Here is a 17,159-nt window from a genome sequence, read left to right on the forward strand (position 1 = left end):
ATAAGATATTAATAATAATTATTGATGAGGTAGATATTAAAAGATGCGTGCTCAGTTATCAAATTCTGACTACACTGATCACATCTAACAATGTGATATATGATATTAATAATAATTATTGATGAGGTAGATATTTAAAGATGCGTGCTCAGTTATCAAATTATGACTACACTGATCATATCGAACAATGTGATATAGATTATTAATATTAATTATTGATGAGGTAGATATTAAAAGATGCGTGCTCAGTTATCAAATTATGACTACACTGATCACATCTAACAATGTGATATAGATTATTAATAATAATTATTGATGAGGTAGATATTAAAAGATGCATGCTCAGTTATCAAATTCTGACTACACTGATCACATCTAACAATGTGATATATGATATTAATATTAATTATTGATGAGGTAGATATTAAAAGATGTGTGCTCAGTTATCAAATTATGACTACACTGATCATATCCAACAATGTGATATAGATTATTAATATTAATTATTGATGAGGTAGATATTAAAAGATGCATGCTCAGTTATCAAATTATGACTACACAGATCATATCCAACAATGTGATATAGATTATTAATATTAATTATTGATGATTTAGATATTTAAAGATGCGTGCTCAGTTATAAAATTATGACTACACTGATCATATCCAACAGTGTGATATAGATTATTAATATTAATTATTGATGAGGTAGATATTTAAAGATGCGTGCTCAGTTATCAAATTATGACTACACTGATCATATCCAACAATGTGATATAGATTATTAATAATAATTATTGATGAAATAGATATTGAAAGATGGGTGCTCAGTTATAAAATTATGACTACACTGATCATATCCAAAATTGTGATATAGGATATTATTAATAGTTATTGATAAGGTAGATATTAAAAGATGCGTGCTCAGTTATCAAATTATGACTACACTGATCATATCCAACAATGTGATGTAGAGTATTAATATTAATTATTGATGATGTAGATATTAAAAGATGAGTGCTCAGTTATCAAATTATAACTACACTGATCATATTTGATATTGTGGTTGATGATGATATATTCATATAAAGAGTTTGTTCTTCTGTACAATACTCACAGTATTTTTTAATCCATCCACATGAAGAAGATACACAAGAAGAGTTGTTTGAAATTGTGAAGCCTCACAACCTTACTAATTGTGATGACATTTAATATAATATTACAGCCATACACAAACAGTAAGGTAGTTAGGGTCACTACAATCTATCAAAATAATTAACATTAATTAACTGGAAACATTGTTAATTATCAGTTTGAGTTTGACTTTTGTCTCTTTTGTTGTAGAATTGAATCTCTCTTTATCCATTGCTTTCAACCTGAAAATAAACAGGCCTAATACCTTGCCATTAGCAATGAAATCAACTTACACACTAATATTTTATATAGATAGGCTGTCTATGACCCCCCAGCCTATCCCTAGCTAGGCCTATGTCTCTCTATACCATTCTGCTGGCTAGCTAGCAAGGCCCTACTAGGCCTAGTCCTATAATTAATAGCACAGGTCTCATATAGATAGGCCTAGAGTGTTTAGACTGAGCCTGGTTATATGCCTATTTATTTAACTAGGCCTAGGCAGGCATAATCAGCCTAAACTATGGCCTAATAAACTAGTCTAGGCCTAGGCCCTAACTAGAATACATAGAGCTAGCAAGTTAGGCTAGCCTAGGCCTAGCTACTTATTAGCTAGTAAGTAGGCCTAGCTAGCTAGCTACCAGTTCCCTAGTAGGGCCTAACCAGGTGGGCCTAGCCTAGCTAGTAGTAGTAGTAGTAGTACTACTGTAGTAGCCTACTAGGCCTAGGCCTAGCTAGAGGCTAGCTAGACTAGGCTAGCCCCTAGTAGTAGGCCTAGCCTAGGCTATAGGCCTAGTAGTACTAGGCCTACCTAGGCTACTAGCTAGAGTAGAGAGATGCTAGCCTACCTAGGCCTAACTAGGCCTAGGCCTAACTAGGCCTAGGCTAGCCTAAGGCTAGGCCTATCTATAGCCTAGTAGGCCTACTAGTAGGGCCTAATCTGCCCTTTTTAGGCTTTTTGGAGGGTAAAATATTGTCTAAAAAAAGCTATGACCTACAAGCATAGCTTAACTATCTGTTAAGGGTGACACTTATGATGGGTAATCAATAAAATATGCTTCTAAATCTACCTTTTTGGCTTGCAATCTTAATATCCAGTCTAGCCTAGGCCTAGGCCAGCACGGATCAGGTAGCGAAACGAACGAAGTGAGAGCAGAGGAGGAGGAGGCCTAGGGCCTAGGTTTCAGGCAGAAAAGAACATCTTGTGTTTGTGAAATTATATATCTATTTATAGTTATTTTAAAATATATTCCTAACATTTTAAAAATTATATATATTATTGATAATTAATTATAAGATTGATACTCTACCTAATGATATAATCAATAAATTGTATTTTCCGTACGAAATTAATTATATACGAGGATGGCATAAGTGATAGTTCTCTGTTATCAAAAAACAACTACATAATATACCTGTAAATAGATACAGGTAAACCCGACATGTGTTTATTTATTGTGTTGCAATAAAATTTCATAGTATGCACATGAGTAATAATTATAGTATGAGGAAGAGATAATACGGTACATAAGTAAAGTGTAAGTATGACTACTAAAAGTTCTAGGCTAGGCCCTGTGAGTGTAGTACAGTACAGCCTACCTAAACCTAACTCTAGCCCTACCTAATCTACTGAAACAGAGGCTGAGTACTACTAGGCTAGGAAGGAACTGACTGTGTGTCGTGTAGCCATGTAGCCTGCACTATATAGCTTAGTTAGGCCGCTATGCCTACTCAGTTTTTAGAAAGGCTGAATGCTGCATTGCAAACAAATCAAGCAAATGTTTTGCTATGCGAGAAGTAAAATAATTGCTTGTTGCATTTACCATCTCGTATTTACCTTATACCTCTGAGCAGGTATGTAATTGCACAGAAATTCACATACTGCATATTATTACAGTTTCAGGTTGAATAATCCAAAAGATGGATAAGAACAAGAGGAATGATGAAAGAAAGAAGCGCCTTAACAAGTACCATAACGAGTTTGTTGAAACAGTGCACCCCCTTGCAATGTTGGGTTCTTTCCCTAAAATGCATAAGAGAACCAAGGTGAATTAGCCTATTGCTATTATTCAGTTTTTCTGTAATGTGTTTGCGGGAAAAAGGAAAACCAAATACTGTATACACAAAGGTCTTATTACCCCAGTTGCATCCATCCATCCTAAAGCTCTGTCTACACTATCAAACTTATGTGACAAAAAAATGTGATGTGCCCATATATGGACATGATGTCATATCACTACCATATTTGGGCACATCACACTTTTTTTGTCAAAATAGTTGGATAGTGTAGACAGAGCTTTAGGCAACACTGGTCTTTCAACATTTTTCGTTTTATTTTCTATTATTTATTATTCTCGAAAAGAAGCCCATCTCAAAAAGAAGCCCATCTTGAAACGAATCCCACCCAAGAGTACTAAAAAAAAAGAAATTTTACTATTTAGGAAGGTATAACATGCAGAAAAATAAATGACGGGGATGAAGCAGGAGCAGAGGAACTACTCATGAAGTTGACAAAGGCTGACAGTGATTGGTATGACTGCCTAATGGCAGCACTGAAAAAGTGTGAATATGAAAAGTTACTGAACTTGTTGAAAGATGATGATGAGGAAGAACATCAGGTTGAAACGGATGCATACAAGAGAGCATCATCCACTAGTAGAGTTGAGCAGACAGTCTCTTCTCCTCATCAGGAAAGCTCAGATCTAGGATCAAAATTCAGTAAATTGCATTCCACTGCAGAACAACATCAACAGGTTCAACAACAAAGTTCACAAGTACTTGGTCAACAACAACAACAATCTACTTCAAGCCAAATACCAACAACAAGTCCTGTCCTGACTCTTTTAAGTCCTGTCCTGCCCCCCTCAAGTCCAATACAACATTACAGTCAACAACGGACCCCTGCAATGACAACAGCGGGAATTCATCAACCGTCAACTCCTACAAGCCCAAGGCTAGATGTAGGGTACGGTGGTGACTATCGAGAATATCACCATTCCCATTCTCGTAAGTATGGATTTGTACTGTATGCTTTTGGTAATATAGAAATAGTATAATATATCATGGAGAAATAAGTTATTTCTCCATGAATATATCTATAGTAATATTCATAATATTATCTAGCTAATTGTGATTACTTTCTGCATACCTTTTGTTAAATCATTAGTAAATCTAATATTTTTTTTTTAAAACACAGATCAAGATAACAAAGAAGGCTTGCAGCGACGGACATCTGACGTAGTAGATATACATAAACTGACCTTAGGACAAGCTAAACAAGGCGTACGAGAAGCATTCAATAAAAAAATGAACCACAACTTATATCCAAACAATAACTGGAAATCATTGGCAGCTAATTTGGGTAAATTATCTTTAAATAATATTTAGCATACTCATTTGGGGACTTGAATATGGTTTTTTCTTTTGAGTACTGTTTATTTTTTAATGTTAATAAGTATCAACAAGCCTTTTTAACTTTAGCATGCCAATAAAAAAGTACTGAACTTTAGGGTTAGATCAAGACACAACTTTGCACTGATTACTAGCTGTATTATTTGTATTAAGTGTATTATTATACCAATCAAATACATTTTGTTCTTATAGCTAAACATATTTAAGGGTTATGTATTGAATTTTCTTAGATATGTCTGTGGATGAAGTTGACAACATACAGGATGCTTCAGAGATGTATGAAAAGTTGAAAACATCTGGAATGAAATTGGTAGAACTAGTTGAACGTTTACAAGAATTGAAGCGAGTTGATCTGATATCTGATATTCGACAATTCCATAATATTGATGAAATAAAAACAGAAGGGAAAATTGAGGTAAGACTATGATGATGATGAACTTTTGAAACTTATATGATTTAAACACACACTAAGAATGTAACAGTGTTCAAACAACATAACTTAGTCAATAAACAATAAATCTTTTGTTCCACCAAATTCTCTTTTACTTTTTCTCTTTATTTCATTCACTACATCCAATTCACTACAAATATGTCGTCTAGACAAAATAAAGTATGACTTTCCAATATATTTTCAGGGAAATAAGCAAGTAAGCCAGATAGCATCTGATATATTGACGATGAGAGAACAAGAAGGCAAAGAGAAAGAACATTATAATATTCCAGATGATATAAAAAATGAGAATGAACATGTTGGCAGTGTTAAAGAATCTCCGGTAAAGGTATCCAGATCACAAGGAATGGCATCAGATGTTGGTATATCCAGCCCTGTTCTAAAGTCCAACATAAATCCTATGACAAGCCCAGCTGCAAGAAAGTCTGACAATAAAGAAAGTAATGTTAAACCTAAGGATAACCAGCCAAAACAAGAGAGAGCACTGAGGGGCGGCAGCTCTTTAGTTAGTTGCGGGGAAACATTGCCGTATGTGCCTACCTCACTACCAGTGACCCTGAGAGATGACAACCAACCACCATTCAATAGTCAAATTGCTGTAAGTGAACCCTACATCCCACATTCGGTTTTGGAAGCACAAACTAAACCAAAGGAACCAGCATCTGTGAATACTGACAGATCAAGTGTAACTGCATTGGTACAGCAGAGCTCAAATGACCCTGAATCGACGGAAGAACAGTCAAATCTACCGGCATCTGTGGATATTGCAGCATCGAGCGAAACGGAATTAATGTCTTCACAGAATGAGGGATCAAGTGTTGAGCCATCGATGCAAGAAAGTGGATCAGGACATGCAGAATTTGAAATGGAATCGATGCAGTCCCAAGAAGATGTGAATGCAGGAAGTGTTCATGAATTTGTTGGGAAACATCAAGAAGATAGGGAATTGGTTGCTGAAGGTGTTCAGGGGAATGGTGGGAAGGGAGAGGAGGAGGATAGACAAGATGTGGTGGCACAATGTGACGAGACCTCCGTGGATCCTTCAATCAATTCAGCTTCGGCCGCTGGCCAATCATTCACGTCGAAACTCGTAACTGCAGGAGCAGAAGCAGCTCTTTTCTTCATGAAAAAAGCATTCTAACAAACCACTTTGTATAGCAATTACAGTAGTTGTGGTAAAATGTCTCCCAGTAATATGGAAATGTGCAACTTATCAAATTGTACAGGACAACATTCTTAAGCTCTGTCTACACTATTACAGTCATGTACAGTAGATCTGGAAAATGTGCAATTAAAAACTATACTTGTAATAATAATATATTTATTTCCTTCAAATAAATGTATATAAGTGAATAAAAACTACATACAGGAGGAGGGCAGACAAATTGAGGAACAAGTTCCAATTACCGGTTGGCTGATCCACTTAATTTTACAAGTTTCAAGCCCTGCTCTTCCACACAACACCACTAACGATTTACTACTGTATACCTGAAATACTTTTATATTGTTTATTGTTGTAAAGTGTAAATAGTAAATGTGACTCTCCACCAGAATACATCGAAATACAGAACTTTTCGCACCAAGGTGAATGTTTATTTTTATTTGAATTATGGATAGGTCTGAGAACAATAGAAGTAATTCATTTTTGTTCAACAACTAAGACCTACCAGAGATCAATATATCATATTTTTAAGTGTGATTTCTTAAATGGTAGGAACATTTTGTGCTATCTGTAAAATATTATATGTAAATACTTATATATTTAGAAAGGATAAAGATGAGAAAATCTGTGAGAATGTGAAAAAGCTGTCGCAGCTATTATACATTAAAAACATTGATTTTATAATTAATTATTATTTTATTTAATTTGTAGATATAATAAGATCAGATCCACTAAGAATGAACTTAAAGTAGAGAAGCATGATGCATATTCCAAGCAATGAAATACATGCCGTAGAACCTTGACAGGGCGTTGATGATAAGATTCAATAGTTGAATTTATATAACGTTAATTATGTGTGTCATCATCATAAATGAAGGATATCTAAGAAACTCCAAAGATGTCTTATTGTGTTTTATTACTTTCACCACACGATCTCGGATCATCTGTCGAATCGTGATTGGTCAAATTGCTTGCGTGCTTGTGGTGCTTGTGGTGATGCGCCTAGAGAGTGAGAACCACACTGATAGTCGAGCTTTTGAAATGAAGACGCGCGTCTACGATTTTTTTAAAGGCACCGTTGGCGTTGCATAGAATGATCAATCGTCGTCCGAATTTAAGAGAGAGACACGTGGTACTATTGTGTGTAATAAAAGTTGGTTAATTAATAATACCTATTATTCCTATTGTAAGTTTCAAAGACTGTTATTTTAGTAGGCTAGTTAGACTTACCACGAGGCCTAGCTAGGCTAGTGTGTTACTTAATACCATTTAATTTTGCTAGGCCACTCTAGGCCTTAGTCTAATAAGAAGCTAGGCCTAGGCCCTTAGGCTAGACCTTCTCATTAAGCTAGTATTAGTAGTAAATCTAGGCCTAGCTAGACCTCACTTATAGGCCTAGAGAGGCGGTATGGACTTAGGCCTCGCTAGCTAGGACAGCGGGGAAACCGGACAGCGGTAGCCTCCTTTATAAATTCAAGCTAGGCCGGATCACGCTAACTAGCTAGGCTTAGGCTAGGCTAATAATAATGACAAATGATTGAAAAAAAATTTAACAAAAATGTTTTCACTGATTAAAATCCATCGAAAAAATTGACGCAGGGTGGTGGGTGGGTGGGTGTTGGGTGCGTCAAAAAGCCTAGATGGTACGCCACATCAATGAACAGTGGTGTGTCCGTCACTTTATCACCCACCATATTATATTCATAAACAACATGGTCACAGTGCGTCAAAATGGGTGTGTCATGGTCACCTAATACAATTGACAAGTGCATTTAATTACAGATTATCGTCCTTTTAAAACAGACATCCCTCTAATCTTTATCCCTTTAACCTACCCTCAAGACGAGGGTGAGATAAAAATAGATATGGGTAACCTTGCAAAAGAGGCCGAGTGTACACCATTCAGTCTGCTTATGCCAGAATGATATTATACTTTAATCCATTAGTTGTTTACATCGAGTCATTGCAGAACTCTAACCACTTTATATTTTGTTTAGGTTAAGATATGGTATTCTTTATTTGCAATGCGTGTGGTCAGTCTGTGAAGAAAGCGCAAGTTGAGAAACATTACCTACAGCAGTGTCGGCAATGTGAGGTTCTATCATGTATGGACTGTGGCCAAGATTTTGTGTAAGTATTTTGCTAAAATATATTTTAGTATGCAGAGGCAGAGTGTGGAAGTCCGTCTACAAAAACCCCCAGCCTTGTACACGCTAGCTACTATCATTGAAGAAATGAATGCTACTACTAGCTACAATGTTCAGTTCTTGGTCTTGTAAATTAACAAATGTCAATGAAGCAACCCCTCATCATTAAAAGTTGTCAACTACATTGCATGGTGGTTGGCAGTATGTTTTTTTCTCTATAATTCTGAAATTGAAAATTTCATTAATGCTAACATATTCTTTATTTTTATATCTATATTCCACAGAGGAGACGGCTACAAAGAACATACAAAATGCATAACAGAAAATGAAAAGTATGGAAGTAAAAAGGAAGTTAGTAATATAAAACCAAACAAAGGTGATGTGAAGCAGGCTGCATGGTTAGAGGTAAAACAACATTCATTTATTTTCACCCATGGAGAAATAAGGTAGCAAAAATCAATCAATGTTATTTTCAATGACTTTTTTATGAAATATATTTGATTTGATGTTATTTTAGAGAGTGAGAGAGGCTTCTACCAGTAGTCATACCAACCCTAAAATGAAAAGTTTACTAAACCAGATCATAGAGTACCCAAATATACCACGCAAGAAAACAAAATTTGAAGTAAGTGCATAAAAACTTTAAAAAACGTAGGGCCTTGGTCTATGAATAATTTAAAAAGCCATATTGTTAGTACAGTAGAGTAATATCATTTTTGTTATTAATGTTTTGTGAATGAAAAATAATTTGAATAATTTTATTGGGTTTTACAGAATTTTCTTAAGAATAGTTTGAGATTATATGACAAACATTTAATGCAGCAGGCATGGCTGATTGTATCAGGACCAGATGACAAAGTAAGTTTGATATAGACCCACTGACTGACCACATTTTTATCTCCATTAACATTTATTTTGTTAAAAATTGTAATGTTATTCTTAATACATACAAATTGTATCTGTATTCCTAATTATAATAATTGAGAAACATGAAAAATGAAAATTAATCAAATTAGACTTTCAAAAGGTTCTTTTTTAGTTTGAATAAAGTTAATCACTTTCGCAGAAAAAACAAATTCACCTAATTTGACTATTTTTTGCTTTAAATTACGATTTTAAAAGTGTTCTTTTTTCCAGTGTTTTTTAAGTGCGAGGTTTTTGATACAAAATACTAATATCAATATTAATTTTAATCTAGAAAACAACTGAAGACACTAGCAAAAAAAATGGTGAAAAGAACGATAAACAAACAAAGAATATTGTAGAGACGGATGCCACACAAGTGGAGGGCAGTATATCAAGTTGCAACGGGAAGAAGAAGAGGACGCATTCTGATGATGAAGGTAACGTGAATTAGCTACATTATTGACACACAGACGTGCATACTTTTTTTTAATGAGCGCCTTTCTAATACCATTAATTAATATTGGGTATCATCTATGGATTCGTATGTCAATAAACCAATTGATTTTGTTTTGAGATATCTTGTACACAATCAAACAGGAGTAAAATAATTATGAAAAAACAATTTGTTGTTTTTGTTTTACAGTTAACATATTTTAATTCAATTTCATTTTTTTTTGAGAATTATGAAAACAATTGTAAAATTTGTTTTTGTTTTAGAGTTAACATATTTTAATTCAATTTCATTTTGTTTAAAATCAAATAACTGAGTCTTTGATATTATGTTATGTTTCCTGCTATAGGTGATGATTGTGAAGTTTCATCTAAACAAGCTTGTTTACAAATAAGTCATGATATTAAACATACAGGTAAATATTTGTAAATTTGTTGCCATATTTTATATTCCAAAGAACTTTTAAATGGAATTTTATAGTTTTGTACTTTTTATATTATAATGTAAATTTGGCCCAATTCAGATTGTACTGCAATTCAATTGTTTCCATTAAAAAAAATATTTGAAGTAAAACGCCTATGATCATTACATATGACGCAAGTACATACAACACATCCCTATATTTTTCTTGTTGACATCGATTTTTTCACTCTATATGTGGGAAGAAAGTGATACCAAAGAAGTTTTACTGTAGGGGGATGCACGGTAACCCCCTCCAGCCTAGGCACTAATTTCTTTTTAATAAATTATATCTTTTGTTTCTGTAAAAATTGTCCCAGGAGTAAGCTAAAATTCTTGAAATGATTGAATATATTTCTTTAACAGTTCATGTTTTTATCTTTTATTTTTTGCTCAGAAAAATTCAAGTGGAGCTCTGTGATTAAGCGGATATTACGAGAAAAAGAAAATAATGAAATGTCAATAAAGAAATTAAGAAAAAAGGTAGATATGTATTCTTTGCTTTGTTGTAGACCACATAAAGCTGCACATAAAAGTGTGTTTGTATTTGTGTTTGTAAAATTTAATATTGTTACCAATTTAAAAAGGTTATGCAAGAAATATATTGGTATCAGTCAGATAATGACACTGATTGGAAAAATAGGTTCAGTCATATTAAAGCTCTGTCTACACTATCAAACTTTATGTGACAAAAAAATGTGATGTGCCCATATATGGACAAGATGATGTTGTATCACTACCATATTTTGGCATATCACTACCATATTTGGGCACATCACACTTTTTTTGTCAAAAGTAGTTTGATAGTGTAGACAGAGCTTTAGTATGTTCCATTGTGCAGTCCTGTTTTAGTAGACTCGGTACTAAAGTTGATTATTGATTAATTCTGTCTTTTGTTGCAGGTAATAGCTGAGTACATGAGCAGCAATGGAAACAGTAAAACAGAAGAAGAATTAAGGGATAAGTTTTACAAGAAAATTAACTCCAACTCATCTTTAAAAACAGAAGATAAAAGAATTAAATTAATTACGACAGTGGATTAGTTTCAACAAAAGATTGAATATTTTACTTATTTGATTACAGTACATCATGGCTCATCATCTATTTTTAGTGGTAGGCCTATATCAGATATATAAGTCTGTTTTAAATAAAATAATTTAATTTGTAACCAGTTTTTCAATCACAAATTTTGTTTTGAAAATATAGATTTGTTTATAATTGGACAAGAACAAGGAGCTAAACAAATCAAACGTCTTTAATAATGAATCAATAAAAATAAACTCAAAAAATAAAAACATATTGAAGAAATCTATGATATTCATTTAAACATAAGGGTGAACATCAAACAAATAATAAACTTTGATAGACAATGCAATAAAAAAAATAAAACCACCTACTACTATACAGATCAACAATATACTATAAGATGAGGTCTACATCCATAGAGCATTATGATTTAATTTTCTCCTCACACGGTGGTCGCGATATCCCCCGGAAGTTTCCCCGCCAAAAAACACTTTGTTGGTGGCGCGGTGTGTTTTTAATGTTTTATTAAAAACACATCGATTACATCATCATCAATAATTTTAACATAATTAGGTGATCATTTAGAATAAAATGATCACCTATTGTTATTGTATAAAATCTTTATTATTATTTTTTTTTTTATTATTTTTTTTCTTTTTATTGTTTCTGTACACTATTTTGTGTAACAATTATCTCAAAAAGTTTAATGTCAATGATTACAAAAATTTCAGAATATCTTTCAAATAATACAACTTAATCCTAATAAGCTTTCCAGCGTGATCACTCATCCGTGACGACATTTATACGCCATTTTGCGAAATCACATTATCAATCATATCTCCATAATTCATTATCACATATTAATGAAATTCACTACACGTAAACTTCAGATCAAGTGTAAAAATATTAGCAAATCAAAACGCACGCGCACGTAGGTTCATGCGCGTGATATCGCGCGTTAAAAATTTAAAACGCTCAAAATTAAGTTTTGATCAATTTAGAGCATGAATTAGGCCATTTGCGTGTTTCAAAAAATTACTGCGCAAAAATGCGTTTTTGCACGCGCGATACTTAAAAAGCGTAAAAAATATGAATTTTTTTTACAAATCTCATTCTACTCACCATCCTTAGTACATTCACCAAATTTGAGTCAGTTCCGACTTAAAATAACGCTATACGAGCACGTTAAAAATGACAAAATGCGCACATTTATTTTACAAAAGTTCTGAAAATGGTGAAAAATAGGTCTTTTTTAAATGAAAATAATTCTTCAGAATGCAAGATGACCCCCGATTTTTTTAACTTATTCTGGAAGCCATTGAGTTGTAGATATGAATTCATGTACACATTTTACGTACAAAATGTTTTGACGTCATCAAATGGCCACTTGAATTTAAAAATTAGGATTTGTTATCTTTTTGTGTAGATTATCACATTCAACAGAGCGCATCTTGGTTATGTGTGCTTGAATTTCGCACAACTTTCAGTATGTGCTTGCTTAATTAATTATCTTTATCATGAGTTGACACTATCTTCATTTTAATGGCGTCATCACGCGTAAAAACTTGAATAACGTAGGCTGTGTAATTTCACCTTCGCAGTAAATTTGAATATCTTACAGCTCTTCAGAATTGAAGGTTACCTTGATGATTATAATTTATTATGAAAGCTGATGAAATGTAGATATTAATTCATATAAAAATTAAGCCTATCGGATGTTGTGACGTTAACATATGGCCAGTTGAAGTGAAAAAGTAGTTTTTTCATATTTTTCGTCAAAGTTATACACAATTCAAAGAGCGCGCACAGCGCTTCTACGTGCCAAATTTTTTTCCAAATCTTATATTTTTTTGCTCAATTAATTATCTTTCGAAATTGTCATCTTAAAGTTTAGTTTGATAACGTCATCATGCCAAAACATTAGAACATGTGTGTCCCGTAATTTCACCTATGCTACACTGTATATAGATATACAGTATATACTGTACATATTGTATATGGCATATAGGCACAACTCAGCACTATAAGCATATAATAGGATGGCATACATCAACATTTTCCGATCGTATGTTAACGTACGTGCATGTTTAAAAAAAAATTAATTTCAGTAAAATGATAAAAATGATCACCTATAATTCGTCAAAGTGACGAATTAAATTCTAGTTAGGTGATCATTTAGAATAAAATGATCACCTATTGTTATTGTATGAAATCTTTATTCTTCTTTCTGTACACTATTTTGTGTAACAAATATCTCAAAAAGTTAAATGTCAATGATCACAAAAATTTCACAATATCTTTCAAATACTGTAACTTAATCCTAATAAGCTTTTCAGCGTGATCACTCAACCGTGACGTCATTTATACGCCATTTTGTGAAATCACATTATCAATTATATCTCCATAATTAATCATCACATAATAATGAAATTCACTACACGTAAACTTCGGGTCAAGGGTAAAAATATTAGACAATAAAAACTTGCGCGTTTCAAGGTCATGCGCGTGAAATCACGCGTTAAAAATTTAAAAAGCTTGAAATTAAGTTTTGATTAATTTAGAGCATGAATTAGGCCATTTGCACGTTTTAAAAAATTACTGCGCAAAAACACGTTTTTGCGCGCGCTGTACTTAAAAAGCGTAAAAAATACGAATTTTTTGTACAAATCGCATTCTACTCACCATCCTTAGTACATTTACTAAATTTGAGTCCGTTCCGACTTAAAATAACGCTATACGAGGAGGTTAAAAATGACAAAATGCGCACATTAATTGCATAAAAGTGCTGAAAATGGTGAAAAATAAGGCATTTTTAAAATGAAAATAATTCTTCAGAATGCACGATGACCCCCAATTTTTTTAACTTATTCTGGAAGCCATTGAGTTGTAGATATGAATTCATGTACACATTTTCCGTACAAAATGTTGTGACGTCATCAAATGGCCACTAGAATTTAAAATTAAGTTTTTTTTCTCTTTCGCCATATTTTATCACATTCAATAGAACGCATCTCTGTTATTTTGTGCCCGATTTTCGCTCAAATTTTAGTATGTGATTGCAAAATTAATTGACTTTCTCATGACTTCCCACTATTTTTATTTTTATGACGTCATCACGCGTAAAAACTTGAATAACGTAGGTCGTGTAATTTCACCTTTGCCGTAAATTTGAATATCTTACAGCTCTTCATAATTGAAGGTTACCTTGATGATTATAATTTATTATGGAAGCTGATGAAATGTAGATATGAATTCATATAAAAATCAAGCCTATCGGATGTTGTGACGTTAACATATGGCCAGTTGAAGTTTAAAAGTAGTTTTTTCATCTTTTTCGTCAAAGTTATACAAATTTCAAAGAGCGCGCACAGCGCTTCTACGTGCCAAATTCTCTTCCAATTCTTATATTTATTTGCTCAATTCATTATCTTTCGAAATTGTCATCTTCAAGTTTATTTTGATAATTCTATCATACCAAAAAATTAGAACTTGATGTGTGTCCCCTAATTTCACCTATGCTACACTGTATATAGATATACATTATATACTGTACATATTGTATATGGCATATAATAGGCTCAACTCAACGCTATAAGCGTATAATAGGATGGCATACATCAACATTTTCTGATCATATGTTAACGTACGTGCATGTAAAAAAAAAATTAATTTCATTAAAATGATAAAAATGATCACCTATAATTCGTCAAAGTGACGAATTAAATTCTAGTTGGTTATCCGCCGCAAGCGGATAAGCCCTTGGAATTGTAGTGTTACTTTTTTTTTTTTTTTTTTTATTATTCTTCTTTCTTTCTCAGATTTTGTGCACGCGTTTTCTCTTCAACGTGTTAACATAACATGTTGTAACTTGGTCAACATTTAGACATTTAACTGAAGATGTTCAGCCAAGCTTTTGGACGCTGTCAGATCCGCGTAGCGTAAGTCACGCGCGATTTTCTGAAAATCTTAAATCGGTCATAACTTCGAAACCAATAAATATTTTTTAACGAAATTTTCAGCCACGTTTTCTTCACATCAATGGCTAACTTTTGGAATGTTTAACAAATTTTTGGAGACTAGAAAGTTTTCGCGTAAATTGCGTTTGAAATATTTTACTCTTCTTATTTTGTGCACGCTGTTTCTCTTCAACGTGTAAACATAATATGTTGTAACTTGTTCAGCATTTAGACATTTTACTGAAGTTGTCCAGCCAAGCTTTTTGACGAAGTCAGAGCCGCGTAGCGTAAGTTACGCGTGATTTTCTGAAAATCTTAAATTGGTTATAACTTCGAAACAAACGAATATTTTTTAACGTCATTTTCAGCCACGTTTGCTTCACATCAATAGTTAACTTTTTTAACGCTACCGCAATTTGTAACATTAGAAAGTGCGCGCGTAAACGGCGTTTGAAATTTTAAAATGCTTCAAATCAATTTCTGATTAAATTAGAGCACGATTCAGGTCATTTTAAGCGTTTAAAAAATTGCCACTGGTGCGCACATTTTTACGCGCGCACGGCGCAGGGAACACGTATGAGCATTTCTTTTACACGATTTGTGTTTTTAAATCTTCGGTTAACAATTTTACGTTATTTTATTCACTTTTCAACTTGAAATGGCGTTCTACGAGCACGTTAAACATAACAGGTTGCGCACGAAAACGTCAACAAATTGTGAAAATGTTGCAAAATATGTCTACTTTTAAAAATGAAACAGTTCACCAGAATGCAAGGTTACCCCCATTTTTTATTTTATTTTCTTGCAGTGTATGAATCATAGGTCTAATTTATAATAGTCTTGAATGTTAAAAAGTGTTTGATGGCAACATTATTTGCATATTAAATGTAATTTTTGAAATAATTATCATCAAACAAACATAAACATATTCAAAGAGTAAAACAATAAACATAACGTTTATCTTTTTTCTTTACATGTTAATATATAAAACTTGAAAGTATGCACTTTCATAATATGTGACTGTTTAAAATTTGTGAAGATTTCATCATAGTAAAAATTATGATTTAAGTTCGATATGTAATAATCAACTTGCATCGAGGGGGTTCACGACATACCGAATGAACGAGGATTCTTTCTTCGGATTTTCTTCACCAGGTGCTCATATGGCTCGATGTGTAGTGCAACCGGCTTTGGTATCAGAGGTACCGGGTTCGAATCCCATCACGGGAAAACAATCAATTAACAGGATTTATTAGGTTATTACACTGAAAGGGCAGTTTTAATTTTGAATAGGCTACTTTTTTGGAAAAGTCATGATTGAAAAGTACTTGAATGCGCAAGATACGTTTGTTGCGGGCGGATAACCAAACTCGTCCTCAAGTGACGAGTTTCAGATCTAGTGTAAAATTGTTTTTATACAAAAACAATTTTACTTCCCAATTTCTTTCTGTACAGATTTTGTGTAACAAATATCTCAAAAAGTTTATAGCCAATGATTACCAAAATTTCACTATGTCTTTCAAATACTTTAACTTAGTCCTAATAAGCTTTCCAGTGTGATCACTCATCCGTGACGTCATTTATACGCCATTTTGTGAAATCACATTATCAATCATATCTTCATAATTAATCATCACATAATAATGAAATTCACTAAACGTAAACTTCAGGTCAAGGGTAAAAATATTAGCAAAGAAAAACGCATGCACACGTAGGGTCATGCGCGTGAAATCGCGCGTTAAAAATTTAAAAAGCCCAAAATTAAGTTTTGATGAATTTAGAGTATGAATTAGGCCATTTGCGTGTTTTAAAAAATTACTGCGCAAAAACACGTTTTTGCGCGTGCGTACATAGAAAGCGTAAAAAATACAATTTTTTTGTACAAATTGCATTCTACTCATCTTCCTTAGTACATTCACTAAATTTGAGTCCATTCAGACTTAAAATAACGCTATACGAGCACGTTAAAAATGACAAAATGCGCACATTAATTGTACAAAATTGCTAAAAATGGTAAAAAATAAGGCCTTTTTAAAATTAATATAACTCTTCAGAATGG

The 17,159-nt window shown here is 33.1% G+C and overlaps 3 protein-coding genes across 6 annotated transcripts in view; 2 read left to right on the forward strand and 1 right to left on the reverse strand.

Moving 5' to 3' along the window:
- The window catches only part of LOC144837981 (uncharacterized), a 213,204-nt gene that overhangs the window by 86,153 nt on the left and 109,892 nt on the right, over positions 1-17,159 (reverse strand). The window lies entirely within an intron of this gene.
- On the forward strand, positions 2,512-6,839 carry LOC144838455 (uncharacterized). 3 transcript variants are annotated; one of them, XM_078693824.1, is made up of 7 exons: positions 2,512-2,562; positions 2,635-2,669; positions 3,029-3,177; positions 3,573-4,137; positions 4,328-4,492; positions 4,773-4,957; positions 5,178-6,839. In XM_078693824.1, the coding sequence occupies exons 3-7, from the start codon at positions 3,052-3,054 to the stop codon at positions 6,132-6,134; spliced, it is 1,998 nt and encodes a 665-aa protein (XP_078549950.1). In that variant the 5' UTR covers positions 2,512-2,562; positions 2,635-2,669; positions 3,029-3,051; the 3' UTR covers positions 6,135-6,839. The 3 variants fall into 3 exon arrangements, with proteins under 3 accessions (XP_078549950.1, XP_078549949.1, XP_078549951.1); XM_078693823.1 differs by having other exon boundaries at positions 2,529-2,669; XM_078693825.1 differs by having other exon boundaries at positions 2,529-2,669; positions 4,334-4,492.
- On the forward strand, positions 7,197-11,289 carry LOC144838003 (cell growth-regulating nucleolar protein-like). 2 transcript variants are annotated; one of them, XM_078693336.1, is made up of 9 exons: positions 7,197-7,341; positions 8,153-8,285; positions 8,587-8,707; positions 8,820-8,927; positions 9,077-9,160; positions 9,501-9,645; positions 10,009-10,074; positions 10,516-10,601; positions 11,021-11,289. In XM_078693336.1, exons 2-9 carry the CDS (start codon positions 8,161-8,163, stop codon positions 11,159-11,161), a joined length of 876 nt encoding a protein of 291 aa, XP_078549462.1. In that variant the 5' UTR covers positions 7,197-7,341; positions 8,153-8,160; the 3' UTR covers positions 11,162-11,289. The 2 variants fall into 2 exon arrangements, with proteins under 2 accessions (XP_078549462.1, XP_078549463.1); XM_078693337.1 differs by having other exon boundaries at positions 7,290-7,308.

Source organism: Antedon bifida, chromosome 3, assembly GCF_963402885.1.
Source record: "Antedon bifida chromosome 3, ecAntBifi1.1, whole genome shotgun sequence".
Lineage (NCBI taxonomy): Eukaryota > Metazoa > Echinodermata > Crinoidea > Comatulida > Antedonidae > Antedon > Antedon bifida.